The sequence below is a fragment of the Lepus europaeus genome, chromosome 13 (genome assembly GCF_033115175.1).
Source record: "Lepus europaeus isolate LE1 chromosome 13, mLepTim1.pri, whole genome shotgun sequence".
NCBI classification, from domain to species: domain Eukaryota; kingdom Metazoa; phylum Chordata; class Mammalia; order Lagomorpha; family Leporidae; genus Lepus; species Lepus europaeus.
Genome location: NC_084839.1, coordinates 25,277,032 through 25,304,476, shown reverse-complemented (window position 1 = coordinate 25,304,476; position 27,445 = coordinate 25,277,032). Strand labels below are relative to the sequence as shown.

The 27,445-nt window shown below is 54.1% G+C and overlaps 1 protein-coding gene across 1 annotated transcript in view; it reads right to left on the bottom strand.

Annotated features, from left to right (window-relative positions):
- PLB1 (phospholipase B1) overlaps positions 1-27,445 on the bottom strand; it is a 114,240-nt gene that overhangs the window by 66,450 nt on the left and 20,345 nt on the right. Inside the window, exons 5-17 of the mRNA XM_062208826.1 lie at positions 26,438-26,478; positions 25,897-25,940; positions 23,293-23,380; positions 22,920-22,971; positions 21,185-21,271; positions 14,862-14,924; positions 14,160-14,239; positions 13,286-13,361; positions 12,058-12,162; positions 11,182-11,238; positions 7,672-7,743; positions 6,603-6,677; positions 3,866-3,929 (exon numbers count right to left, since the gene is read on the bottom strand). Of these exons, the coding sequence (XP_062064810.1) occupies positions 3,866-3,929; positions 6,603-6,677; positions 7,672-7,743; positions 11,182-11,238; positions 12,058-12,162; positions 13,286-13,361; positions 14,160-14,239; positions 14,862-14,924; positions 21,185-21,271; positions 22,920-22,971; positions 23,293-23,380; positions 25,897-25,940; positions 26,438-26,478 (904 nt within the window). The remainder of the gene's footprint in view (positions 1-3,865; positions 3,930-6,602; positions 6,678-7,671; positions 7,744-11,181; positions 11,239-12,057; positions 12,163-13,285; positions 13,362-14,159; positions 14,240-14,861; positions 14,925-21,184; positions 21,272-22,919; positions 22,972-23,292; positions 23,381-25,896; positions 25,941-26,437; positions 26,479-27,445) is intronic.

Genomic DNA, 27,445 nt, shown 5'->3' with positions numbered 1-27,445 from the left:
GTGTGAACTTGAATGAAAACTAAATGACTCCAGGACAGCGACTTTATAGCTCTTAAAGCTTTAAAACATGAAGCCCCGTGGTCAGGGGAGCATTTACCCCCGTGTGTCGCAGCTGAACGTGAACGTGTTCCGTTCACTTGGTCATACCTGTAGCCAAGCAGGCCGTCACTCCCTGGGGGACCTCACTGCTTCAGGGTAACCATAGAAACAGCCTCAGGTCACCCAGTGCATGTTGGCTCATGATGAGGTAAAACCTCTGAGGAATATGGCATTGAGTGCTACAATCTGGGAATTTTTAAATATCAGCTTTTGAAGAACTCTTTTCAGCTAAATGGGCCAAACAGATGACGTCACAGGCTTTAAAGGAATCAGTGGCTCAGAATCAATGAATGGGCCATGTGGCTCACTCCCTCGGTGACAGCAGCACACAATTAGCTTTGTGGATCCCCATTTTCAGAGACTGTCCATGGATCTGCAAGCTTGACCTCAAGATGGCCAACCTCAACAGCCAGCCAAGTCACCCCCGCTGACTCCCGTCACCCCTCCATCTGCATCAACTCACTCCCTTTCTCACCGGGAAAACCTGAAGTCCGCTCCTAGGCCTGATACGTATTTCCTAGGGAGCGGGCCATGGCGTAGCAGACAATGACACGACCTGTCTGGTGCGGAGGTGGCAGCACACAGACTGCACGTGTGCACTGATGACCGCCAGCTTTTTATAGGGGCTACCAAATGCCAATTCCTTATCTCAGGCCAATTCCTTACCTCTTTTTTTTTTTTGTGTGTGTGGAAAAAAAAAAGATTTGAAAGGCAGAGATACATACAGAGAGACGGGGTGAAGGGGAGCTTCTGTCTACTGGTTCACTACACAAATGGCTGCAATGGCTGGGGCTGGGGCTGGGCCAGGCCAAAGGCAGGGGCCTGGAATATTCTCCAGGTCTCCCACGTGGGTTGGCAGAAACCCAAGCACTTGGGTCATCTTCAGCTGTGTTCCCAGGCGCATTAGCAGGGAGCTGGATCAGAAATGGAGCAGTCAGGACTCAAACCAGTGCTCATATGGGATGCCATGTCACAGCTCACCATGCTTGTATCTTTTCCCAAAGTTCCATAGATCCATGGGTGAGATTCACCAGCCGGGAGCTCCAAGTGCTGTGAGGACCACAGCCTGGTCGCATCAGGCAGTACTCGATTGTGAAACCTCACTCTTGGTGATGTTCACATGCATGCATCTTTGTGGACTGAGAGAAACACCGGGGAAGAAGACTACAACAAACATTTTTTTTAAATAACTCTGAAAGCAGAATAGTTAAGATAATTTTAGTGAATACTGTTTTTAGTGGAAGATGCTTTGGTCTGGTTAATTTAAAAAATCCTTTCCAACCCTGAGAACTGTTGATCTGCTGAGTTAGAAATACTCAATCATCTAGACTGGTTCAACATCCCTGGGCTGTCAGTGCTGCTCCACTTCCTAGCTAGCTTCCTGCTAACGCACCCTGGGAGGCAGCAAACACCGGGTAGCTCAAGTGCGCCAACCCCAGTGGAGTTCCAGGCTCCTGGCCTCAGCTTGGTCTAGAGTCCGCTGTTGCGGGGGCGGGGGGGGGGGGGGTGAGCCAGCAGATGGAAGATCTCTCTTTCTCTCTCTCTGCCTTTCACGTAGACGGAAAATAAATATTTAAAAAACAGTGTATCAAGGGGCCTTCATTTCCATTAGAAATTGCAAACATGACGTCCAGCATGAATGATCCTCCCCCAAGACACAATAATTACCAAGGGAAGGTCCAGTGTGGCTCTGAGCTGTGACACTGCCAGACGCGTGGCGAGGATGTGCAATCACCGCACAGTGGCACAATCACACATGCATTTTCATGACCGTGCAGTCACTTGTGGCCATTTTTCTCCATGACACGTTCCCGGCAGGACCCAGAAGTGCAGGCCAGCACTCACCTAGGCGGCCCCGGGGTGGAGAGAGTGAGAGGCTGGGTACAGGTCCCAGGCCTCTATCTATCTATCTGTTCATGCAAAGGACGCCTGTCACCACATTATCTCAGGTCGGGAGGGCTCCAGATTTCTTGCTTCTACATCTTCAAGCGCTGATAAGCACAGGGACAGGAACAAGCAGAGATCCACATTTTATCTGGCGCTTAGCTGTGTTCTAATGGAGGAGTCATCGTTGCCATGATAGCAATGTAATCTAGACAGATTACAAAATGCTTTCTAGGTCATTTTTTTTTTTTCTGAGTGATAAGATTAAAAAGAGATTTTTTTTTTCCTCTGAAGAGTATGACTATCAAAACATTCAGATTGATAGCATCTCTATCTAGACACACACATATCTGCACCTAAATCTTTGAGTAGGGGTTTTTGTTGCTTGGTTTTTTACTGGAGGAGGGCCTATATATGAAGCAGGTTACCACTCGCAGGGGAACAAGGGAGAGGCTAACGGTGTGAGTTGTCAGAGCCGCAGCGCTGCTCTGGTTTGATAAGGTTTATCCTGCAAAGGCTCCAGTGCTGGGGCCCGGGCCCCCATGCAATCGTGTTGAGGTGAGAGAACCTTTGCAAGGTGTGGCTCAGCCCGATGCTGCTGGGGTGCTGCCCCAGGAGGGGCTAATGGTGGTCTCAAGGAGCAAGTGAGTTCTCACGAGAACGGGTTGGTATAAAGCAAGGCTGCCCCACACACTTGCCCCTGTGCACACACAGCCAGTTCCCTTCCTGCTTTTCCACCACCCTGGGACCCAGCCAAGGAGGACCTCACCACAGCCTGAACAGAAATTAGACTTTCAGCTCCAAAACTGGGAGCTCCATAAACCTCTTTCCTGTGTAAGCCCCGAGCCGCAGGTACTTTGTTGTCACAACAGAAAAGGGACTATTACAATCACTGATTCCCATTGTTCTACAACTTAGAACAGGGATCTGTTCTATTTCCAGGTTGTGGCAAGAAGATTTTTAAATTGACGTTGGCCTCATTTGAGTGTGCAAAGCTCAGACAAGCATGGAAGGCAGACTAAGTCACAGTATTTATCTGCTCAACTAACGGAGAGAAAGAGAAAAATCTGACCACAAAGACTTGCATCTCTGGAAGATTCCTTCTAGGCCCTGTAACGGTTTCACTTAATGATAACCTTGAAGCCATGAGCAGATCAACTAGAACGTAAACTTCTGGAAGGCTCATGGGAGGCCTCGACAAGGCTCTAATCGATGGATGGACATATCCAGGCACCCTGCTGGACCAAACATGGGACCAACACAAGCACAGGTGGCCCTGGGTCACCACAGGGCCCTCCCAGAACTTCCCAAGTTCATGTGCACAAAGCTGTCACTCCCAGGCTGCCTCGCCCAGAAGCAGAAGTACAGTCCTTAGATTGCCCCCTTTTTTGGGCTGGCTGCTGACAACTGCCTAGAACATTCCATTCTCATTTTCAGGGCCCAGCAACAGATGTTTTAGAAGTGCCAAGAGACAGGGGAAAAGGTGCACGTGTGAGACGGCACGCTTCCCCATCCTGTGGTGCTCGAACGTAGTCCGCGTTACCCCACAGGGACCATGGACTGGCCACGTTTGCTTTCAGACTGAGGGCAGTTTTGCTTTTCTTTTTCTGCAGAACAAATTCACCCATCGAGGCTTCAGGGCAGGGACAGTGGCAGGACATCAACGTGCTCCGCTAACGCTGCGCTGTTTGCAGAACATGGGCCAGCAGCGGGCCGATGCTCACAAAAGGCTCTCTGACAGGATGCTATCCTGCTCCCAAAGACCACACACACACACACACACACACACAGCCGTCTGACACCCCTGCAACCGGCTCAGGGAAGCCCCTGTGTTCAGGAGGCCTCGAGGCCGTGTGAGCCCCACTGGCCTCACGCTGCGTACCTGAGGTGGGAACCGAGTCGGAGGGGTCCTTGTCGGGACAGTGGATTTCCGTCCCTTCTCTCACCTGCAACGAGACACACAGGGCAGTGAGAGGAAGTGGGTATTGCTGTGTGGGGAGGGAGGCTTCGCCTTGGGAACATCTCTCTTAAGGTAAAATAAAATCTTGGTGTCTTAGGATTTCTGTTTCCTTCAGCCTGGACATCCACCTGTCCACACACGATGTTCCCTGGTGCTAGCCAGGCTCCCTCCCTCAGCCTGAGGCCGGGCCTTTGTTTCTTGCAGGTGCATTGTGGCCCTGGCTCACTCCCCAGCCCCAGTCCGTTTCCCCAATCCCTTCCAGGCGCTCTTTCTCAACACCACCCAGCCCTATGACTCCCTGCGCCCCCATCTCAGGGAGGGCCTGGAGTTTGGTCCCCGTCATCCATTTACTGGGTCCCCGGAGCCTAGAACTGTGTGTGGTACCATAGATACTCAGCAAACACCTACTGCTTAGATACACAAAGTACCCCGCTGCCTTCAGTTCGGCTTGAGGGCCCTTCTCCCCAGCAGGCCAAACAGGCCTCGGACACCCTAAAGTTCCTGTCTTGGGAAAGTCTCTGTACTCTCCCAGGCTCCAAGTCCTTAAAAAAGTATTTATTTGAAAAGGTGGGTGGGAGAGATTGATTTCCTAGCCAGTGGTATACTTTCCAAATGCTTGTAACAGAATTCAAGCCAGGCCTCCCATGTAAGTGGCAGGAACCCAAGCATCGGGGCCATCATCTGCTGCCCCCTAGGGCACATCAGCAGGAGCTGGGTCAGACGCAGAGGCAGGGCTTGATCCCAGGGACTCCCATATGCCACATGGGCATCACAAGAGCCATTTAACTGCAGCACAGTGCACCTGCCCTGACTCCATGCCTTGCCTGAGCAGGTGCCTCTCCCCTCCTTGGCCCTGTCCTTCTTCAAGCTGGGGTTATGGGTGCTCTTTGGAAAGCCTTCTGGAACTTTCTCTCATCTAAGTGTCTCTTCCTCCACTTCAAAAAGTTCATGGGAAATGGAATGAAAAGATCTTGACACAAAACCTTTGAAATTCATGTTTTTTATAATACATATTTGTCATGAAAGTTTAAGATTCCCTCACATAGAAGGATTTCAAAATTATTGTATCAATAAACTCATATTTAATTCCATTTTCCATAAACTCTTTGAAGAACATTCATAGGTTTCTAGAACACCCCAGGAAAGCTTGACTTACCACACTTGCTGCATTGTGCTATAATTTCTGTTTAACTTACCTGTTTCTATACCAGACTGAGTCCCCTAGCATGATTTATTTATATTTGTAGATCCCATGCCTGGTCTCCATCTAGCCATCCATTTATTCATTCAACACGTAATTGTTGGGTACCCACCCTCAGTTCCTGCCTTCACTGAACTTGCATGTAGGGGTACACAGCAGGCATTCAATAAATGTATCCTGAAGGAATGTATTGCTGCCAGACTACAACAATAGCAACAATACAAAATCCAGCGTGCTACATCGTGTAGTGCTTTACACTTTTTAAGCGATTGTAGTTGAGTATGAGGCCAGACTATTACTGTCACTATTTCCCAGAATGAAAGCCAAGGCCCAAGGGGATAGTGTGATGGCTTGTGACACTGACATCAACGTCCCACATTGAGCGCCAACTGAAGTCCCAGACGCTCCATTTCTGATCCAGCTTCCTGCTTGTGTGCCTGGGAAAGCAGAATGTGGCCCGGGTACCCGGGTCCCTGCCACCCACATGGGCCACCTGGATGGAGTTCCTGCCTCCAGGTTTTGGCCTGGCACAGACCTGGCTGTGGAGGTCATTTGGGGAGGGAACCAGTAGATGGAAGAGGGTTTTCTTTCTCTTTGTCACTCTGCCTTTCAAATAAATCAATCTTAAGTAAATAGACAAAATAAGGTCTAGAGAGGTTAAGCACCTGCTCAATGACTTAGGCAGGGGTGGGGAACGCCCAGCCTACTGGCCACATAAGGTCCACAAAATCCTTTGGTCCGGCCCTGCCAGGGCAACCACAGGTGGGGCTTAAAATTCACTAACTCCATAGCAGGCTCACTTCGACGCTGATAACTGTGAATGGTCCGCAGTGCTAGAGATCCAAGTGGTCCTTGGTGGGAAAAAGGTCCGCACCCCTGCCTTGGAGTCAGTCTGAGCCCAGGACCGGCGTCTTCCCCCGCTGTGCAGGACGTGTGTGCGACAAGCGCGGAGGGGACGCCCACTCGCTGAGAACAAAGGCGTCACCCTGGGTGTTTCTCAGCTCCCCAGAGCAGCGCTGTGTCCCGTCTCACCTCCCGGGGAGCGTGGCAAAGGGACTGCAGAGGAGAGCCCTGGGCAGGGAGGTGGAGCCTGCGGTGGCCTCGCGGCTGGGTTTTGGACTTCGCCACTTTTCTCTGCATTTCCTCTTCGAAGAGGAGCGCAAGTTCAAGGGAAATTGCAACAGACTGAGAGCAGGCAGGGCCAGCGCCCCCACAAGGCTGGGGGAGACCTGCTTCGGGCACCACAAGAGCAGACGCACACATGATCCTTCTGCCTGCCCTGCCAGCCTTGCAGATGTTTGTGGCAGCCTCTGGCACCCAGCATCCCTCAGGGTACCCAGAGGCAGATGGAGTTCCAGGCCCTAAAGAACCACGCAGAAAGTTCCAAAGGCTCAGCAAGGGGCCCAGGTGCTGCCCTGTTGGCTTGTGGGCTGTCAGTCCCAGAAAACCTCCGCTTACCTCGAGCTTCCCCTGGGGTTGTGACACCCTGGTCAGCTGGCCGCTGTTCCTGTAGGTGAATAGGTAGGGGCTCTCCTGCAGAGAAAATACATTGTGACCATGACCCAGGGCTCATTGCCCAGCGATACCTTCGGCCAGTTTGGAACGCTATGGTCACCTTTTGGTGACGGCCAGAGCGTTCGCTGGCTCTTTTCTGGACTGCCCATTCATGCTCTGATAGGTCCAATTTGCAAGACCAAACATCTGCTCTCTATCCCAGAGGTCTGTGATACTGGGCTGAGTACACGCATCTCAAGGACAAGAGAATTTAAGCTTCCTGACAGCCAACGCAAAGAGGGAAATGGGATGAATGAAACGCTTCTCATTGCCTAGTAACAAAAACCCAACCCACTGAGAAAGTCAAACATTTCCACAGCACAGCGGGGAGGCTGTGGTTCTTAACAAGGGATTACAAACTGTCTAAGGACCCGGGAGAGAAGTACTGGCAGGCGCCAGACTGAAGGTGAGGTAAGGAAGTGGAAGGGCCAGTTGTCTGATTTGACTCATTTACGTGTGAATGGAAATATCGCACTGCATCCATAAAAACGCACGTTAACCACAAATTTTTAAAAATAGAAAAATTCTCAAAGTCCGTCAAAACGCTAACTAGCATCAAACGACAGAGGGGCTCTCATTCGTTTACCCACAGTATTTCTCACACACTGGCTCAGTAACCAGGTTCCTCTCAATTAGGCAAATGAGCAATAACCCTCGCGCAGGCGCTCCTCAGCCCTGCCTCCCCCTCCACTCCGGGGCAGAGGGAGGCCCAGGAAGAGGCGGGGGGCCCGAGAGCAGCGTCGCGGGTGTGCAGGAGCTCACTTCTGCCCAAAGCGCTCTCGTGGCCCCCAGGAGCTGGCCTCTGCACACCCACCTGACACGCTGTGCTCACGTCCAGGAGGACAGAGCCAAGACTCGGGACGGGGGCACGGACGGCTCAGTCAGGTAAGACCCCACGGCCCAGCGAAGCCCACCAGCCGCCCCTGCCTTCCCCGGGGTTCAGCAGGAGCCCCCTCCCCTCGTGTCGCCCTACCTGCGAGGGGCACCTCAGCGGCTTCCTCTCCTTCTCACTGAAGGGCTCTTCCTTCCGCCCTACGGGCTCCATCTGGAGAGGAAGAGCGCTTTAGAAGAGAACGGTCCAGCCCAGGGACCAGCCTCCGGGGCTCCTCCGAGGAACTCGGTGGACCAGCACCTCTCAGTGTCAGTTGCCCCAGGCCTCACCATCCACCCCCCGCCCCTCCGACCCCCTTGCAAAACACACACAAACTTCCAGGACCTGCTGACTCCGGAACTCTGGGTTGAGACAGCCGCCTGTGTGTCAGTGAGCCCTCCATCCACAGCCAGGTTTGGTTTGGGAGCTGCTGCCTGTGAGGACTCCCTACCATCCCAGCCCACCTGCTCCCTGACATTTCACGAGAGAAACCAAATGCCAGAGAGGCCAAGGCGGGTCCAGCTAGCCAGGGCAGCCCCAGGCTCCAGCAGGTGCCAGGCACCACGGGCACCTTTGTCCCTCACCTCCCCTTCCATGGACTCTGGTAAGGGATGCAGAAGACTGGTGGATGGGGCACCGGCCTAGCTCCGTCCCAGATTCTCAGTGCTATCTTATCCCAGGATCTGTGCCCCGAGAGGCAAGCAGCCAGGGGAGAACTTTACCCTTCTTGGGCTCTTAACCAAATGGCAGGAGAGCCTGATAAGCAGGTGCAATTTGCGTTTGGCAAAGGAATGGCGAGTCTTTAGCATAAGGGCTGGGGAGGAGTGGGCCCTCATGTCTCTTTCAGTTTTGTTCTCGCAGTGGCTGCTCCTAGGGATAGGAGGTCCCACCCTGGACATTCAGGGCTGCTCTCAAAGGCAGGTTCCTTGAGCCTGGGTGAGTGGCCAGGTGTGGATCCACTTTGCCTTCTTTCTCTTCCCCCATCTTTAAAGAAATTAATCCATAATAGAATCAGGAAAGAAACCTCGAGGGAGGTAAAGGATTCTGGGAGAATGGACAGCAGAGTCTATATTTTAAGGATCTCAGAGAATGACAATTCAGAGGTCTTCTCAATAATCCCATTGTCATGAAGAACTCTGTCCTAGGGGTGGGTGTCCGGCACATAGGTGCTGTGGGGTTCAAGTCCCAGTTCCACCCTGAATTCTGGCTTCCTAACGTGCACCCTGGAGGTAGCTGGCAATGGCTCAAGTGCCTCCGTCCCTGCCACCATGCAGGAGACCTGGATTGAGTTTCTGGCTCTAGGTTTCCATGGCCCTGGCCATTGCGGGCACTTGGGCATTGAACAGGTAGCTGGGAGATCTCGGTCTCTTAACAAAGTCTTTCTTTAAATTCTGGAAAAGAACTTTTGCCTGTCTCTTGTTGCCACCTGTCTCCTTCCAGCTGCTTCAAACCACACAGCCGAGAGCCCTGTTGTCCGCTGCCCCCGTGCTGGGCACAGAGGCACACACACTGCTGCTTTCCCCAGGGATGCGCAGTGCAGGGCCGTGGGTTTACTCCACTCTCTGATCCTTTCATTGCTTGCACGTCCTCAGCACTGCTTTCCCATCACCAGGAAACGAACTGAGTGTGGGAGGGATGGGGAATGGCTTTAAAAGCCCCATGAGTGATTCCTTGGTTCCTCGCAGGGCTTGACATAAGGAAGGGTTGGTACGTGGGATCAGTGATGGCTGAAGGGGTCTGGGACCCAAGTTCCCTAGATGTGGTCCCTTCAGCACTCACTCAGAGCATCACCAGCAGACCGGCCCTTTCCCTTCGCTGGCTCTGGGAGTCTGCACCCCGCCTTGGGCTTGGTCAGCAAGGGCAGGGATGGATGTGGTCCAGCACAGCACTTGCGGCTCTGTGGGCTACAAAGCAGAGTCCCCCTCTGCCTGCTGTGCCCTGGCTGTGGTCACAGTGGCGACTCTGCTCCACCATGGGAGGGCAGCCCTCATGTGGGCTGCATGTGGCTGTGACTGTGGGCGTAAGGCAGGCACAGCCAGCTTTTCCACTGGTGACACCCAGCACAGCAGACTTGGCCCTCTGTGGACCCCAGGGTGTGCAGGTGCCCGATTGCTTGCGAGCCCTCTGAGCTGTCTGAGGATCACCATGCCCCTTAGCAAGGTGGAGAAAATGTAGGCCCAGAGACCACAGGACCTGCCTTAGGTAACAACCGAGAGTGAGACTGGAGCCAGAGCCCGGGTGCTCCGATCCGGTGCCCTTTGCCTTGTGCTGTTGTTGCATTGCTAACGTCTCAGGATTGAGCCTGGTCTGTGGGCCCAGCCGAGCACATGGCCTCTTTGCGTGCCTGGGGATATCAGCACCCCAGGGAAGGTTAGCACCCTGCTGAAGCTGACACCAGGGACAATCAACAGCAAGCTGCAAGGAGCAAGAAAATCCCCCAGCCCTGCCCCCAGCCCTGCCCTCTCCACTGCTGTTCCAGGGCTCCCCTTGTCCCCAGGCTCCTTCCTGTCTCCAGGCCCTCTGCTCACAAAGGCCCTCACCTGCTTGGGAGCTCCTTCTCCAACTTCCTCCAACAGTGCTTCCAAGCCACTTCCAATCCTAGCCATGTGGCCTGTCTGGCCTTGTGCGTATCGTGTTTGGGGGCGCAGCCGGGCACACCCTCACTGCTCGGGTGCCTGTGTCCTCCTGTCCCTTTGCTCACCTGACCCTCCCCAGCCAGATCTCAATCCCCACAAAGACAGAGGCCACACTGGGCACAGAACGTGGCATGTGGTAGGGGTGCCCTCTTGTCAGTTGGGAGAGAGAGGGTGGCAGGAAGGGTCAGGTTCCATTCTCTGCCCCACGTGGGAGATCAGCAGCAAAGGGGTGTGGGGGGAGAGTCCCAACCAAGACCAGCCCTGTAAAGAAGTCAAAGGCCTTCTCTAAAGGAGAGTGAGACTCCACAGAGAGGGGCTGTCCCTCCTCGCCCCGCTCTGCCTTACACGAGCGGGCTAATTAACGTGAGGCCATGTGCAGCAGCTCGAGGCACTCGGCACAGCACATCAACCGAGGAGACGGAGAGAGGGTTTGCTAATCCAAAGCAGAGGAAAAGTTCATTTCTGGCACTGGGATTCTAAAAATAGGACTACAGACCACCTGGGTGGGAGAAGCAAATGACCAACAAAGTCCCTATTGCCCTGAAAAGGCTCCAAGGCTGGAGGTTGCATTCCAGCCACTGACCAACCCCTGCCCCCGACCCCCAGGGGAGTCCTGGGAGCTGGGGAGGGACTGTCATTATCATAGTGGAACGGACAGGTGTAGGCGGCCCTGTGGCCTGGGGTCAGCGGTTACCATCTGGGTTTGCAGAAAGGGAGTTGAGGCCCTGAATCCAGAGGGGTGAGAAGTGGGGCTAGGACTGGACCCCGACCTGAAGTTCATGTCGGTCCCAGGCACCACCCAGGACTGCAAACCTGCAGACGTCGCCTACATGTGAGCAGAGGCTGAGCAGGGATGGCCGGGAGCCGGGTGCTGCCTAGGGTCAGGAGGCAAGACTCCCAGTGGGAGGGGTGAGAAACATCTGTTCTCACCCCGGAGCCCCTCCTCGGCAGGCGCAGACCCCAGCACGCCACTCACCATTCTGTTCCAGAGACTCAGGGCCAGTGTGGTGGGGTCCTGGAATGGGGGCTCCACCTGGAAGAGAAGCCAGTAAGAAAAGAGCTGCTCTGTGCCCCTAAGGATGCAATGGCCCCACCACCGCCGCCGCCCTGGCATGGAGACAGCGGCCCTGATCCATCTGGACTCTCTCCGTCAGCCCCTGCCCCCTTCAGCAAGTGCAGGCATTTGCAGGCCTGCTGTCTGGGGTCAGGGCTCCGAGGTCAGGGTCAGTGTCTGGTCCTCCAGGTTGCCAGGGTTCCCCGTAACTGATCTGAGTGGCAGAGGGGCCAGTAACAGGGAAGCAACTTGGGTGCAGTCCGAGTAGGCGGAGCTAATACTCCCGCTCCTCTTAAATCATTGCTTTGAACATCGAGTCAGTCCTGGCTCTGCCATAAGGATGCCCACAGGCAGGAGCCGGGGCCCTAAGGGATTAACAGTGCCCAGGCCCTGCCCTGAAGCCTCAGGGGCTACAGAAACCTTGATCATCATGTGGGCTAGCCAACACCCCCCCACACACACACACACACAGTGCTGCCCATCTAGCTAGTCCTTTACTCAGTGACCTGGGGGAGGGGCAGCTCCGACTCCGCCCCCACGCACTCCAGGGATGGATATGGAGGAGCATGGGGGGGGGGGTGCAGAGCGATAGCTGGGGGCCTAGCAATTGTCTCCTGGATAAACACAGTGGCCAGGAGATACCACGGGCTTCCTAAGCCCTGCTCTGGTCTTACTGGGCACTCAGGGGCCACACGCCTTGCCCAGGTGGCACAGCTGGGGATCCCAGCTCTGCCCAATGAGGGGGGACCAGGTCCCCTGTGGGGAGGAGCGTGGAGCAGCTGTGCGGCCCTCACTCACCAACAGCGCCGACAGCGAGCTCTCGTAGAAGAAAGGCTGGAAGACCACCGCGAAGGACTCCCGCGTGTTGTACTTGCTGGATGCCAGGAGGCTGTCCCAGGCCTCCTGCAGGAGGGGGCAGAGGCGAGCACATCAGGCAGCAGCCCCCCCCCCAGGGAGTCCCCAGAGCCCCCAGTCACCGTCACCCATCGCCCTGAGCAAGCGCTCCTCACAAGCTCCTCCGTCTCCCACCCCAGGGCTCTCGGATGAACCCAGCCAAGGTCTGCTTCTCTTCCAAGGCCCCAGCGTCAGGGAACACCAGTGTAGGCCTCAAGCATACCCTTTGGAAGCCAGAGGTGCCAGCCAGCAAGCACACCACTGGGCCCCAGGTTCCCTCCCGGGCCACGTGCTGCAGAGGCACGTACATGCCATAAACCACGCAAGAAACATCCCGTGGGCAGGCGTGGGCCTAGGGGTTAGGACACCTACATCCCACTGGAGATTCGCTCCCCAGCTCTGGCTCCTGCCTCCAGCTTCCTGCGAACGCAGACCCTGGGAGGCAGCAGCAATGGCTCAAGCGATTGGGGTCCTGCCACCCACGTGGGAGACCCGGACTGACTTTCCAGCTTCTAGCTTCTCCTGGCCCAGCCCCGGCCGTTGTAGGCTCATGGGCAGTGAACCCATGGGTGGGAGCTCTCTCTGTGTCTGTTGATCTCTCTGTGCTGCTTTTATTTGTTTACACGCTGTCACTTCTTGAGTAAGAGGTGTGCCCTTCAACTTGAAAAACAGCTTTCTTCTTAGACACACAAGGGTGGAACTGTGTGCTGAGCTGTTGCCTGAGGAGTGTTACAGCTGTCACCAGGCCCCTCACACTTGCCCGCGGCCTCCTCTGGTCAGTAGAACACACGTCTGTAGGAGCCCTGGCTGACCGTGGGCTGCACTCTGAGGCACAGGCTGACCACAGACCTTCTAGAAGGAATTTGCAAAGTTCTTCACTATCTCCCCACCCACCCTGGCAGCACCCCCACGATCCCAGACTCCAACTCCCGCGGCCACCCTGCTGGTGTTGCTGACCCCAGGTCACACCCAGGCATGGGGCAGTGACCCAGGGTGTTGACTTTGGTCCTCACGGTGCTGAATACAGCCAGAGAAGTCCCAAGCCAGCAAATGTAACTTGTTCCTCCCATCCCAGCTCCTCCAAGACCACCCGCCCCCGGGGCCCAAAGCCCAGGCTCCCAAGTGGGCTCACCAGGTAGGACCACTGCGTCAGGACCTTGGTCAGCTGGGAGGTCTCCCTTAAGCAACTGCAGGGCTCGGCTGCTGGGCTGCAGGTAGCAACAAAGGGGAAATGAGAGCTGGAGTAGTGGGGGCGGGGCTGCTGCTGGGGCCTGGGGGTCACACAAGGGGGGGAAGGAGAAGCTGGAGTTTTAGAGGGTGCAGGAGAAGGGGAGAGGCAGAGTTAGGGGGAACAAAGGACAGGGTGCCCTACGGAGCCCCGGTCCCCAGCTGTCCCTTCTGGTGAGCAGTGAGAGGACACAGGGCTGCTCTTCCTCCCCCCTCCATCTCCACCCCCTTCGGTTCCTTTCACTTCCCACTCCTCCTCCCCCTGGCCTTCGCCCCTCTCCCCTCCCTTCCTCTCCCCCCACCCCCTGTCTCCTTTCTCTGATTCTCCTTGCCCCAACTCTTTCATGTGAACAACTTCTCTGGCTTCAAAGCCAGAATTCGTAGGATTTGGGTCCAAAAGGTTTAAATTCTCTGAAACTTTTCAGGAACACTTGGATACCAAGTTCCATGAAGTTAAATGTATTTCAACCCCATCCTCTTCTGGCCCCTTTGCAGAAGTCACGCGTCTCAGCTTAGCGATGCTTTGTCAAGCCTTTCTCATGACTCTCACGTCACCCTGGTGGGGTTAGCGCCTCTGGAGTGACATCGTCCACACTGACTGTTGCTGCACCCTATACGTCAGTCCCCAGAACAATAGCTGGTGGGGGGCCCGCTCCACCCGCGCGTGGGCTCAGACAAGCGCCTGGCCCCTCAGCCTTCATCTCTAGGCTCTCTCGTTGGGTTGATGCACCTGCAGTGCCCACCCAGCAGGTGTGGCTCCCTGCCCACCTCCCCTTTACCTGAGCTGAGCCCCCTGACGCCAGTGAGAGAATGCTGCCAACTCCGAGAGGTCCACCAGGTTGACGAACGCTTTGGGGACCTAGGGGGACACACAGGGGAAGAAGGTGAGTGTTGGCCGAGTCACTGTGGCTGCCCAGGGGGTCTCTCCAGGGGCCCAGGTTTGGGCCCACTGCAGGTCTAGAGGAGAGGGTGGGCTTGGTGAACACAGGCACAAGTCCTTCGGGGAGATGCTTGGGTGGGGTGGGTCCAAAGCTGTCAACCCAGAAACATACCCTTAGCCATCACTTGGTGGCCAGGGCACCTCGCCCCACAGGGTAAGCCGGGGAACTACTGCAGGGAGGTGAACGTCACCAGAGCCCCCCCAGGTCTTAGCACTGACCGTGTCATCACGCTCATGCTAGGGTCCCCCGCCCCTCTTGCCCACCATTGTCCAGACTCTGAAAGAGCAGGGCCTCCAAGTGGCCAGGGAGGAGCCGAGTGACTCTGAAAAGGGGGTGCTCTACCAGTACCTGTGCTGCCGGCTCTTGGGCAAGAACCCCAGCTCCTTGTCCCGAGGGTCTCACTCCTCCTCATCCTTGCAGGAGGCCACGCCCCCACCTTGGGGGTAAACCAGGACCCACCCCACAGGTCCTCAGCAGGGCGGCTTCCTGGAGCTATGGGAGACCCAGGCGAGGTCTCCCCAGGCCAGCAGCCCATCTTACCTCCTGCTGCAAGTAGTCCAGGGTCTTTTTCAGCTTGTCCATGACCCCTGGCACGAGCCCCTTCTGTGAGAAGACAGCTGCGCTAAGCAGGAGTGGGGGGGGGGGAGCCACGGGGCCAGGGCACCCAGACTTACATGGGCCAGCCCTGCTCCCCCTACCCCACCCCACCAGGCCAGATCACGGGCAAAGGACCCATCCAAACACCATCGCGGAAGTAAGCGTGAATACCCAGAGCACCCCCAACCCAACATCCCCCTGGGGATTCTCCCCCCCCACACACCAGAAGTTCTTTATGGAGGGGCAGACTCAGCTGCAGCAGAGTGAGTGAGACCCCCACGTGCACTGAGGCGCAGCCTGGGAGGCCGCTCCCTCCCCACAGCTGATGGACTCGCTCCCAGGTCTGCGGGGACACGACTGACCCTGGGCTTAAGGCTCCAGATGGCCTGGGGACTTCCACGTGGGGCCACACTAGCTCCAGGGAAGGGAGGGGCTCCCAGAGGAAGCAGAGAGGCCCCTGTCCCCCAAGGGTCCACGCATCTCCTACCTGGCACACACCCCACCCCTTCCTGCGGGGAGCGAAAACAAATCAAACATCGACCTTGGCCTACCCTTCCCAAGTGACGAATAAGATGTACAAGACAAGACCCTGCTCTGCCTGCAACTGGCTGTCCCCTGAGGGGACGTGGCTTAGACAGGAGGACAAGGCAGGCCGGGGGGCGGTTCTGTTTCCTGCGGCGACACAGGCAGCGACTCTGGAGACAGCTGCCAATCACGGGTGCCCGCCGTGGGAGGAATGGCATGGCTCCAGCTCTCCACTGCCTGTCCCTGCTTTGGCCCGGGCCTGCCCCTGGGAAGCTGGTTCAGCCCTGTCTGTGGCCAGGGCAGCAAGGGCTGCTCTCTGGTTTCCTTCCACGTCTCTTTGAGGTGGACGTTCAGCTCTGTCTGGAACTAGCCCGGCAGCCACCTGCACCACACTTAGGACATTCAATCCTGTAGGAAGCCGGGGGTTCTCGCTGGAGAGCAAACCCCGCTTTAGACACCCGAGCCGCTTGCTTGTAGCTGCCGACGAAACTGGGGCCACACCATCATTCCAGGCTCTGAATGGATGCCACTTGGGCCACCAGCTGGTCCTACTCCTTAGTGGATGCCTTCATGTTCCTGTAACAAGTTCCCCTTCTACACAACCTCCATGACAAACTCCTCCCTGAGCCCAAGCCAGGAACAACCTTGTTTGTCAAAGGGACGGGTGCTTTTCCATTGATATCTTGCCGCAAGATTCAGAAGAATGTGGTCAAACACGTGCCCGAGAGCAAACTTGACTTTTTCTACTAAGTTATTTAGGGTTATTCAATCAGAAGACAGGAACAATTTTGGGTCCCCTGAACCACGGTCACACTGCAGGTGCACCCTCCAAAATGCTGACACAGCTTTCTAATGGCATTGGCAATGAATAAATATGGATGAGGGACCCCCAAATGTCCAGGGAAAACTAGAACTAAGAGGCAAGTTTATTTTGGTGCAAAAATTTTAAGATCCATACAAACTTGTAAAAAATTCCACGTATGCTTTCTCCCTCCTTCTGATTCCTTTTTAAAGGCTTACTTGCTAATACAACTAGGCTTTAACTCGAGAGCAGCGAACAGCACGCAATTACTAAAAGTATTGTGCTCCTGGAAGAGCTGGGTACCATCAACCTCTGGAGCACCTGTCTTAGAACAGCTAATATCATCTTCGAACAGCTAAAAGGCCACATAACTGCCTAACAGACAGTTCCTGATTTTACTCTTTTGGCTTTGGTCTTAAACCACTGAAGAGCGAATGTGGACACAAGCTCTTGTCAGTTTCTCACTAAAGGAATCCAGGTAGTTTAACATCTCCTGTTAATACGGAGCATCTTTTGTAGGAATCTTGTGACACGACCAATAAAGGAAGAGCTGCTCTTTGAATCTGGGTGGGGCTTGGAGCCACCTTCTTAGTCTCTGTCCTCAGAGACACCCCAGCACCCCTAGTGCACTGTGACAACCACTGAGGGGAGATCTTACTGGGACGTGCTTTGAGCAATAGAAAAATGCTATAGAGGGCATTTGTAATGAATGAACGCATAGGGATTTCTCAATGGGGAGGTAGCTTAAAGAGGGAGGCACAGCTGGAGGTACCACCAGGTACCTGGTGGAGGTACCACCAGGAAGACTAGGGACGGAGTCCAGGTCTGGTTATAGAAGCGTAGAACGAGGAGCCAACAGAATGGTCCGAGGGGGCCAAGAGAGTCAGACATTGGGCTCATAAGGTCCTTGGGGGGTAAATGGGATGGAGTAGGGTTTGTTCTAGGATCCAAAGCCTTTGGTGTCTTTGTACAAAGGGAAAGTCAAGGGCGAGTGCTTGGCCTAGTGGTTGAGACAGGGTTTAGGACATCTGCTTCCTACATTGCAATGGCCCAGTCTGACATTCTGCTGCAGCTCCCGACTCCGGCTTCCTGCCAGTGCACACCCTGGGAGGCAGCGGGTGATGCTCAAATAGCTGGGTCCCTGCCACCCACATGGGAGACCCGGATTGAGGTCTAGCCCGGTCCCAGCCATTGTGGGCACTTGGAGAGTGAACTAGAGCATGGGAATATTCGCATGTGTGTTCTAACAAAAAAAAAAAAAAAAAAAAGAGAGAGAGAGAAGCTTAAAAAAGGAAAAGCAAAAAGAAAAATGCAATCAGAGGGTGTCTGGGCATCTGCTAGCAAGCATTGCTACACTGAGCTAAATTTATGGAGATTAAGTCAGTGGTTTGTAGCCATTTAAACTAAGAGTGAGGCATGGCTACTTTCGTCACATGTTTGCAACCAATTACAAGTGTGAGGTTCTAAGTGTGAAGAAACTTAATCCTTGGATATCAACATGACGAGATCTTGAGGGAGTTTCACATCTTAACGAAAATCATTGAGCTTGATGACAACCAATGTCGGAAGCACTATTCGAATAGGGGCTCTTGCCCACTGGTGGGATATAAATGAGTCCAGCTACTGCTGAGAGCAACTGGGCAAACTTTATTAAAAACTAAAGTACACATATCTGAGGCCCAGCAATTCTGTGTTTAAGAACCTGGTAGGCATTTTTCTTCACTATCCACAGAACAAGAACCAGACATTTTCAAGGGGGCCTGGGTTGTGGTGCAGTGGGTTAAGCTGAAGCCTGAGATGCCAGCGTCCCATACTGGAACTCTGGTTCAAGTTCTGGCTGCTCTGCACCTGCACCAAGAAGGCACCAGAAGATGGCCAGAGTGCCAGGGCCCCTGCTGTCTATGTGGAGAACCAGGATGGATTGCCTGGCTCCTGGCTTCGGTCTAGCCCAGCCTCATCTCTTGCAGCCATCTGGGGAGTGAACCAGTAATGAAAGCTCTTTCCTCTCCTTGCCCTTTGTTATTCTGTCTTTAAAATAAGCAAATAAAATTCTTAAAACAATTTTTGTCATGAACCACGTTTACTTAATTACATACATTTAACTCAAAAGCTTTGTCGTTTATTATATTCTATTCTAACTTTTGGTTAAGTGCTTCAAGGTGAATCTGTGCACACAGGAATGCATTGTGCATTGACAGCAGAATGCTTGGGAGTGAGCACTGATGCAGGGCTTGGGACGCCTGTATCCCATACTGAAGTCCAAACCTAGCTCTGCTTTTGATTCCGCCTTCCTGCTAATGCAGATCCTGGGAGGCAGCAGGTGATGGCTCAAGTACTTGGATCTCTACTACCTACATGGGAGACCAAACTGAGCTCCCAGCTCCTGGTTTCAGCCTGACCCAGCCCTGGCTATGTAGCCGTTTGTGGAGTGAACCAGCAGATGTAAGCCCTCTGTCTCAGTCTCTCTGCATTTCAAATAAAATAGATAAAAATTTTAAAAAATGCTTGAAGAAGTACCTGAAATAATACAAGAATTCATGTGGGAATTCTTGCATACAAGATAGGGTATATGTTGGCTGGCGCTGCGGCTCACTAGGCTAATCCTCCGCCTGTGGCGCCGGCACCCCGGTTCTAGTCCCGGTCAGAGCGCCGGATTCTGTCCCAGTTGCTCCTCTTCCAGTCCAGCTCTCTGCTGTGGCCCGGGAAGGCAGTGGAGGATGGCCCAGGTCCTTGGGCCCTGCACCCACATGGGAGACCAGGAGAAGCAACTGGCTCCTGGCTTCAGATCGGTGCAGCACACAAGCCGCAATGTGCCAGCCCTAGCGGCCACTTGGGGGGTGAACCAATGGAAAAAGGAAGACCTTTCTGTCTCTAACTCTGCCTGTCCCCAAAAAAAAAAAAAAAAAAGAAAAAAGATAGGGTATATGAAAGAAATCATGAAATCATGAATGAGTGTAAGGATCCATGAATGTATAACCATTATTTTAAAATCACAGGGTTGGCTTTGTCGCATAGCAGGTAAAGCCGCCACCTGCAACGCCAGCATCCCACGTGGGTGCCAATTTGTATCCCGGCTGCTCCACTTCCAATCCAGCTTCTTGCTGATGGCCTGGGAAAAGCAGTGGAAGATGGCCCAAGTACTTGGCCCTTGTCATCCATATAGGAAACCCAGATGAAAGTGCTGGCTTTGGCTTGGCCTAGCCCTGGTCGTTGGGGCCATCTGGGGAGTGAACCAGTGGATGGAGACTCTCCCTCTCTGTAACTCTTTCAGATAAATAAATAAATATTTAAAAATATATATCAAATGCTAGCATGAACAAACTCAGATACAACAGCATGTCTCTGTAGGTAAGAAGAGAGTGAATTTATACAGACTATGCTACTTTACAGATGGAGGACTCTGTGAGTGGTTATTTAGAGAAATGCAGCAGTGCCTAAGTGCTGGCATGCATGCATTCCTGAATTAATGTTTGTTTGCATGATGTCTAAAAAGAGGTATGTGGCCAAGAACAAACAGGCCACGTTAAATATCACTTGACCTTGAAGAAAAGAGTGAACTGGAATGGTAAATCATTTTCTATATGCTGTGGCCCAGCAGACCTGCAGGAATAGGGGTCTGTGGAGCTGGACAGGGAGGGGGTATTTCCACAAGCATCCTCGCAAGACCCAGCACCTCTATAGGATGGGGGGTTTTGGTGGTGGGCCAGGAGTCAGGTGGAGCATAGGGCATTTGAAGGCAGGCAGGAGCCAGGTTTTTGCAGAGGGACATAAAGGGGGGACATACAGAGGACAGAGCATCAAGAAACAGCCATGCCTATGCTGCAGCCTGGGGCAGTCCAGGGAGCAGACCACAGGGCTGCCCAAAGCGTCAAGACCAGCTTGACAGCAAGCAGGCTTCCCGCTGCTGAAGAGCCAGGCGCCACTTCTGTCACTGGGGCTGTCGTTGGCTGGACACTCCCTTCAACTTTCAACTGACCTTAACCTGGATGATCTTCAATAAAGCCTCCCATCACCACGTCCACGGTCAGCTACCTGCCTAAATGATAAAGGCAGCCACGTGCTTCGTGCTCGGTTCCCAGGAAAGCCGAGGAGCCTGGGACATGCTGTCCACAGTCCCTCAGCTCAGCAGCAACCTCTCCACTACCAGCAGGATGCAGGGGCAAAGGGGTGACCACAGGGCTTGCTTTATTTCCTAAGTTAGAGACTTGCGTGAAATCGAAATTAGAAGAGGCCAAATAAATTTTAACTAGGAAGCCGATTATCCCGGGTTGCATGTCAACCATTGGACTCCGCTTATCTACGCCTCTAGTTCTGTTTCCCGAGGTGAGGGATGGGCAGTGATAATCAGCCGCTGCCTGTGCCGGCTGACGCACGGCTCCGCGCACGCCATCGTGAGCATGTGTGTCACCACCGGGCTTACACGTACAATGCCGAGAAGACCAGCCTTGCGCCACGTGAACTTAACAACAGAAACAAACAGACTATACTAACACCTATCTGCGTTTAAGGGTACTTCAAAAAGCTCATGGAAAGTGGAGTTAAGATTTTTTAAAATTTAAATTCACACATAGCTTTCAAAATAATTTCCATGAACTTTTTGAAAACCCCTCATATGCCCAGATTTCAAATTTTTTGCACCAAAATAAACTTTTATTTCCATTTTCTATGAACTTTTTGAAATAGGCTGTTTCCTTGAGTATCCATCCATCCACCCACCCATCCATCCAATCATCCCCCACCCATCCATTCACCCACCCATGCACTCACCCCCACCCAGCCACCCATCCACTCACCCATCTACTCATCCACTATCCATCTACCCACTGGAATTCTGATGGGTGGCATCAGCCCCTGTCTGACAAGTGTGGATCTGGCAGGATTTGTTCACACCCCCACCCAAGCATTTTTAACCTTCCCAGCCTCCCAACGTCCAGTTTACCTGTTGAGCAGAGGGACATGGGAAACACTGGCTTATGTTACTGAAGAACACGTTGATGAGCTTCCAGTCATGTTCAAAGTCAAGTTGCTAAAGAAAAGGACAACAGCATGAAAGAGACAGCAGTAAGATCGGAAGCCAAAAGGACTTCCTCCTTGTCTCGTCTTTTAATCTCACACACCCACCCACTTAAAATCACATTTATGGTTTTTTTTTTTTTTTTTTTTTTGTCAAAAGAAGTATGTGGTAAGAGTTTAAAGTAGCAGAATTGCTCTAGGAAGCAATTTGGCAAACTACCCAAGAACCATTTTTTATAAAAGGGTTTACTTTTTAATTCAATAATTCTATTTCCCAAAAATGTAGTTTAAGCAAATCATGAAAGATTTAGCTACAGTGATGAAGCCTTGTGCATAAGAATGAAAAACTGGAAACATAAATGCTGAAAACATTAACGTGCACATCGTGGGACGCTCATGAGATGAGATACTACGCAGTTATTAAAATGAAGCTGAAGTTATTAAATTGTCACAGGAAGTAATATATCCCAAAAAGTGGGTTATCAAATTAGCTGTATCCAGGAACATGCCTGCTTTATAAAATAGACGCAGAGCCACGTGCTTAGAGAAAACACGGCAGAACCACACAAGCTGTTGGCAGTTATCACTGCACAGTGGGTTTAAGGATGCTTTACTATTTGTTCGTGTTGCCCGATTTTTCTATAAAAAACATGTGTTACCCATGTATCAAAAACCAAGTGTTTTTTTAAGGAGGCAGCAGGGGTAGCTGAGGAACTTTGCACTGCTAACGAGGCATTTCCGATTTTAGCTGTAAGCAGCCGTGTCGCCTTGGATGGGCCATTTGACTTCTTGGAACCTCAGTTGCCTCATCTGTAAGTCTGCTGGGCTGGATTCAGGACCTCCCAGCTATTTTGCAGAATCACATTATTCCTGTTGTTTCAGAAATTCTGGAAGTCCCCTGTTAGGGGGAACCAAGTGTTCCTGGAGCAGTTCCTGCGTTTGTCGGCCCCGGATGATGAGGAAGGACCATGCTTGCTTCGGTCAGCTATTTAACACCTGTAAGGTGGAGACAGCAGCGTCCCCAGGCTCCGCATGGTGGCCAGCTCGCCTTGGTGGGATGCTCGCCCGGAAGGACAGCACGAAAGGTCAGGGGACACGTCCGTGGCTCCTGAACTGCTAGGAGAGTGGGAGCAGGGCACCCAGCAGGTGCACTACAGCGGCCCCGCCGCGAGAGGGAAATCGCAGGTGGTAATCGCCAACAGCAGTCGTCACCACTCCAACCATAATGACTGCTTTGGTCTGTGAGCCTCGACTCTGCCAGGCAAATCCAATGCCTCATTTAATCCTGATTCCTACAGTTTGACTCTTATCACCCCAGTTCATGACCTGAAGCTTGGGGAGGTTCAGTATCCAACCCAGCATCACACAGCTAACAGGTGGAGGCTCAGGATTCAAACTCAAACCGCTCCTACTCGGGGACCCAAGCTCTCGGCCACCCATCTACATGAGATGGCCGACCCTCGGTAGAACCACATAGAAAGCCATACTGAACAAAAGGATTGGTCCTTTTTAAACATGACCTCCAGAGCAGCACCAGAGGAAGGGCACGGATGCAGGGCCCTGGCATTGCTAGTCACCATGTTCACGGCCACCCAACCCGGTACGTTTGGCCCTAGCCAATGCCGGCAGCCCAATCGCACCAGCATTACTTGACTTCTTACCGGGTTCTCTCTCATGCTTCTCACCAGCTCTGTAGCCTGCATCCACAAGTCTCTGCAAAAAGGAAAGGAAACAGAGAGAAAAATCAGCTCAATATTATTGTATTGAGGCCAGAAGCGTGGCCCTCAGCCCAGACCAGGAGCCTGGCTCTGAGCCTGAGGCTACACACGACCAGCCCTGGTTCTAGGGGCAGACAGTGACCTGGATTTTTAAAATTAGACCCATCAGACCAGCTGACATTAGCACGGGAGAGGCATCCTAATGTACACCTCTATTTTTAAGCCTCTGACTTTGCCAGCTCCGGCGAATCCTCCCACGTGCGTGCCCCAGGCCTGCAGGAACACACACCCGGAGGGAGACAGCAGAGGAACTTACTCAGCACCTCCACGAGGTACAAGTCTCGTCTCAGGACACAGCGGCATCAGAGCGGAAGGATTGAAACGGCCGATGATGTCTGAAAGGACTGGAGAGGGCACCAGGTTGAGGCCCTGGGCTCGGCATCTGGGCATCCCCTGGGGGGCGGGGGTGGAGACCCCCATTCCACGGCACGACCATCACACCCTGCCTTTGGCCGTGGGGTTAACCTCGAGCATCCATCAAGGGCTCGGCCAGGCCACACGTGGAGCGCTCTCCTTGCATTTCACTCACCTCACCCCCAGGAACGAGCCCCTGGCAGAATGACTTCCTATAACATTAGGGGAAACTGAGGCCGAGAGATGCCCTGTAGGCTGCCCCCATCACCCGAACGGCTCAACTTCTAACCGCTTGGGCTGCTTTCCCGCCCTCCTCTCTCCTCCTGAGAGCGACAGCAGGGCGGGACAGCTCCGGGGAACACACAGAGAACATGTCCCAGAGCTGACAGCCTGGGGACTGCTAAAAATAGTGCTGTCAGCAGCAGTTAAGTGGCATCCTGTTCCTGAGAGAGGAGAGGGCAGAGTGGGGAGGGGGTCACGGGAGGGAGATGCTGCCTCCCTCTCCACAGCCCCTCTTCCCTCCTGCCCCCACCCATCAGGGCCTCGGGGCCCCCGGGAGCGGGATCTAGAAGGTGGCCTCACACAGGCTCCCAGGGAAGGTTGCCAACACCGTGCAGAGGAAGCAGGCAGGAGAGCTGGGTACAAGCCAGGAGCTCATTACCTGGCTTTGTGATTTCCGACAGCCACCCAACACGTGTGTGACTCAGTTTCCCCCATCCTTAATCCAAAAGGGCGAGCTTCACTCTCTAACCCCTGACCAGCTGCAGAAGGAACCTGTCTCCCATACGTGATGGGCAAACAGGAAGCTCTGAGCCAAGTCAGAGGTGACAGGGACAGCATGTGTGCGTGCACTGCTGGAGGGGACGGGCCACTGTCCCTGTCACAGGAGCACAAAGCACAGCTCTCCGGTGCTGGGTAGCAGGAAGATATTTGCCTGCCAGGTTAAAGGTATCTGTATTCTAATGTTCCTTTACAATCAAAGAAGACCTCAGATCTTTGCACGTAAACTTGATTAACCCTGCGGTGTGCCTGGCTCTGTCCTCACACTGCCCATCTGGGATCCCTGGAGGCAGTGGGATCAGAACAAAGAGAGCAGGCTGTGGGCTGGACCACACAGGTTCTCACGGCCTCGGTCACTTACTGCCCAAGTGACCTCGGAGGTCTGTTTACCCCTCTAACACTCAGTTTTTCTATCTGCAAGCCGGCCACGAGCAAGGCACGGCTGGTGCCGGAGCTCACCACGGTCAGGTCCTGAAGGCCAGGAGGGCCAGGTCCACCCAGTCCCTGAGCCCCCAAAGGGGCCCGGGTATCCCAAGAACACTTTCCTGGGCACCTGCTGGGCACCCAGGTGTGGCACACACACTCCGCCCCCCTCTCTCTCCAGGCATGCTCACGTCATCAGCATCTGCTTCAAGTCCTGCCTCTGATTGGCCCTCCCACTGCCTTCTGCAGCCAGCTGGGGGCCCTGGCCATGCTGCACTCGAAGCCGGGTGGCCTGACTCGCTACAGGGCTGGGGAGGGAAGAACGAGGCACACGGAGAAGTCAGGCGAAAGGGCCGCTGCCACGCGGCTTCAGGACCCAGGCTGCACGGCTCTCCCCAGATGCCCCCAGTGTGTCGCTTCATTTTTCTTTTCCTACCTCTTAGAGGTAAACAGGCTCAGGCCCAGCGACCAAGCAGCGATGGGCTTCCTTGTGGCAAACGCATTGCCCACCCGTCCCCTCTCGCCTGTCAGTCAGATCCTGGAGGGCGGATCTTGAGTTCTGAAGGCGGCACCAGTCCTGTTCATCCCCGTCCTTCCTGGAGCCCAGTGCTCGCAGGCTCTTGGTGTCAACTCGCTGGCTGGATTGACAGGGCCCCAGCTGCCGCCCCGGGTGTCAGCTCTGCCGAGCGCTTGCCTCGCAGTCTAGGTCTGCTCGCCTTATGTGGAGCCCTAGGTGCTCCCCCGCCCTCCATCCGTGAGCACAGGCATAGGAGACTGCAGCTTTCCACGGGGCTACCTCGGCTGGGGTCTTAGGATAACTTAATGGAGGCACGGAGCACCTCCCACGGTAGACGTATTAGCTGCCCGAGTGACAGACGCACAGGCGCACGCGTGGACAGAAAGGCCAGAGCGTTAGCAACAATGACCTCCTAAGAGTGGGGTTACGCTTGACCTTTATTTTCTTCATTTCATTGCCCTGAACCCAAGTGACAGATTTATTTTACAAGCAAGAGAGAGATGGCCAAGTGAAGTGGGCTGGTCCAGCCCCGGGGACCTGACGGCCCAGCTGGCTCTGGACCCCTCTCCTATGTCCCTTAATTTTCACCCACAGCCTCCTGGCTTCTCTCTGCCCAGAAACCCTGGGAGGCGCTCCTCACACCCTCCAGTCACCCTGGCTCCTTTATAGGTCCCCTCAGAACACCTCCCCTTTTCCCAGGTAGCCGATCGGCAGCAATGTTGCTATGTCGGGAGGGATGGGGGCAACGTAGCATCTGGCCGTGAAACCCGGAAAGGCCCTACTCACCAGTCACCACGCCCATGCACGCCTGCTCTGGCCTCTTCTCCATCCTGCAAGAAGCAGAAAGCACGTGGGTGCCTCCCTGAGCCCGTCCTTGCCAACAGCCCTTTCCCTCGGCCGCTCTGGTCTGTTTCACAGAAGCTTTGTCCCTGCTTTGCTCTGGTCCTGGGAGGCATCCCTCAGATGGCAACAGGGTGGCTGGAATGGGGCTGACAGCTCCTTTTGGGTCTCCTCCCTTCCTTCCCAGCTCTCTGGTCTGGCCCAAAGCAGAGCAACCCTGGCCTTGCCTCTGTGTGAGCCCCTCCAAGCAGAGGCAGGAGCGCCAGCACTCCCTGTCTGCCTTCCCTCTCTGCTCGCTCTGGAGAGCCGCAGGGACTCATGGGCCCTGGGAGTGTCAGGCTGGGAGGCAGGAGGCTGGGTACCGGGCCCGCGGTGCCTTCAGCTCAGCTCTGAGGGTGCCTTGAGCCCACCCCTGTGTCCTTAGCCCTTGGTTTGCCCCGTCAATGAAGCAGGGCGCATCCCTGCTCCAGGATCCCGGGATGCTTACCTGTCTTGCTCCTCTAGGTCGTTCACCCCCGAGTCTGGAGCCTGGAAAAGACACAAGGGGTTGACACCAGCATCTCCTGGAGCCCCACACACCTATCACAGCAGCCCGTCTTCCCCAGGAGGAGGGAGTCTCTGGTCCCAGGGAAGGGCAGACCCTCCCACGTGTGCTTTCTGGGGAGGGAAGAGCATCAGCCAGACTGGAGCACCGGAGTGCAAGTGCTCTGCTCGGGGCTTCAGTGTTCCCTGGACTCCTAGCAGCTTCTGTGCAGGCACGAGAGCCTGCCGACTGTGGCCTTCTGGAAGCCAGAACATAGCTTCACCGATCGCTTCCCTGGCTGTAGTGTAGAGGCCATGAGGGAGGGGCTCCGACTGTTCTACCCTCGACTGTGTCACCCTCGACTGTGTTCCCTGGGCCTGCAACAGTGCCTGCCGTGTTGTCAATGCAATCGTCCCCTAGGGTCCACAGGGAGGTGGCCCTAGCACCCTCTACAGATACCTGGATGTGGGGGTGCTCTAGCTCCTTATATCAAACAGTGTAGTATTTGCACAGAACCTACCCTCATCCTCTTGTATTTAAAATTGCTTACAATACCTAACACAACATAGATGTTTCGTAAGTTGTGCTTGAAATGCATGTGTCATTTGTAATACATCAGCTTGGGAATAAGGAGAAAAAAGTCCATCCAATTATAGTGCACACACAATGTTTGGTGAATTTTTCAACAAATCCTGGCACAGAACTGACAGATGCAGGGGACTGACTGTAATCAACGAATATCTAGTTTTATCTAATATTTAATAATTATATTTATCTTGAAGGAACAAAATAAGCTTCCGAGTTTCCCCTTGGGACAATGCCAGATGACCCAGGTGCTTCCTGCGGGAGAAGTTCCCTAAGCTTGGCTACAGGTCAGACTTGGGAACCTCCCTTCGCCCAGCCCCGGCCTGGGAGTCACATCCTTGGCAGCTCCCAAGATGGCTGGACTCGTGCCCAGGGCCAGAACCTGCT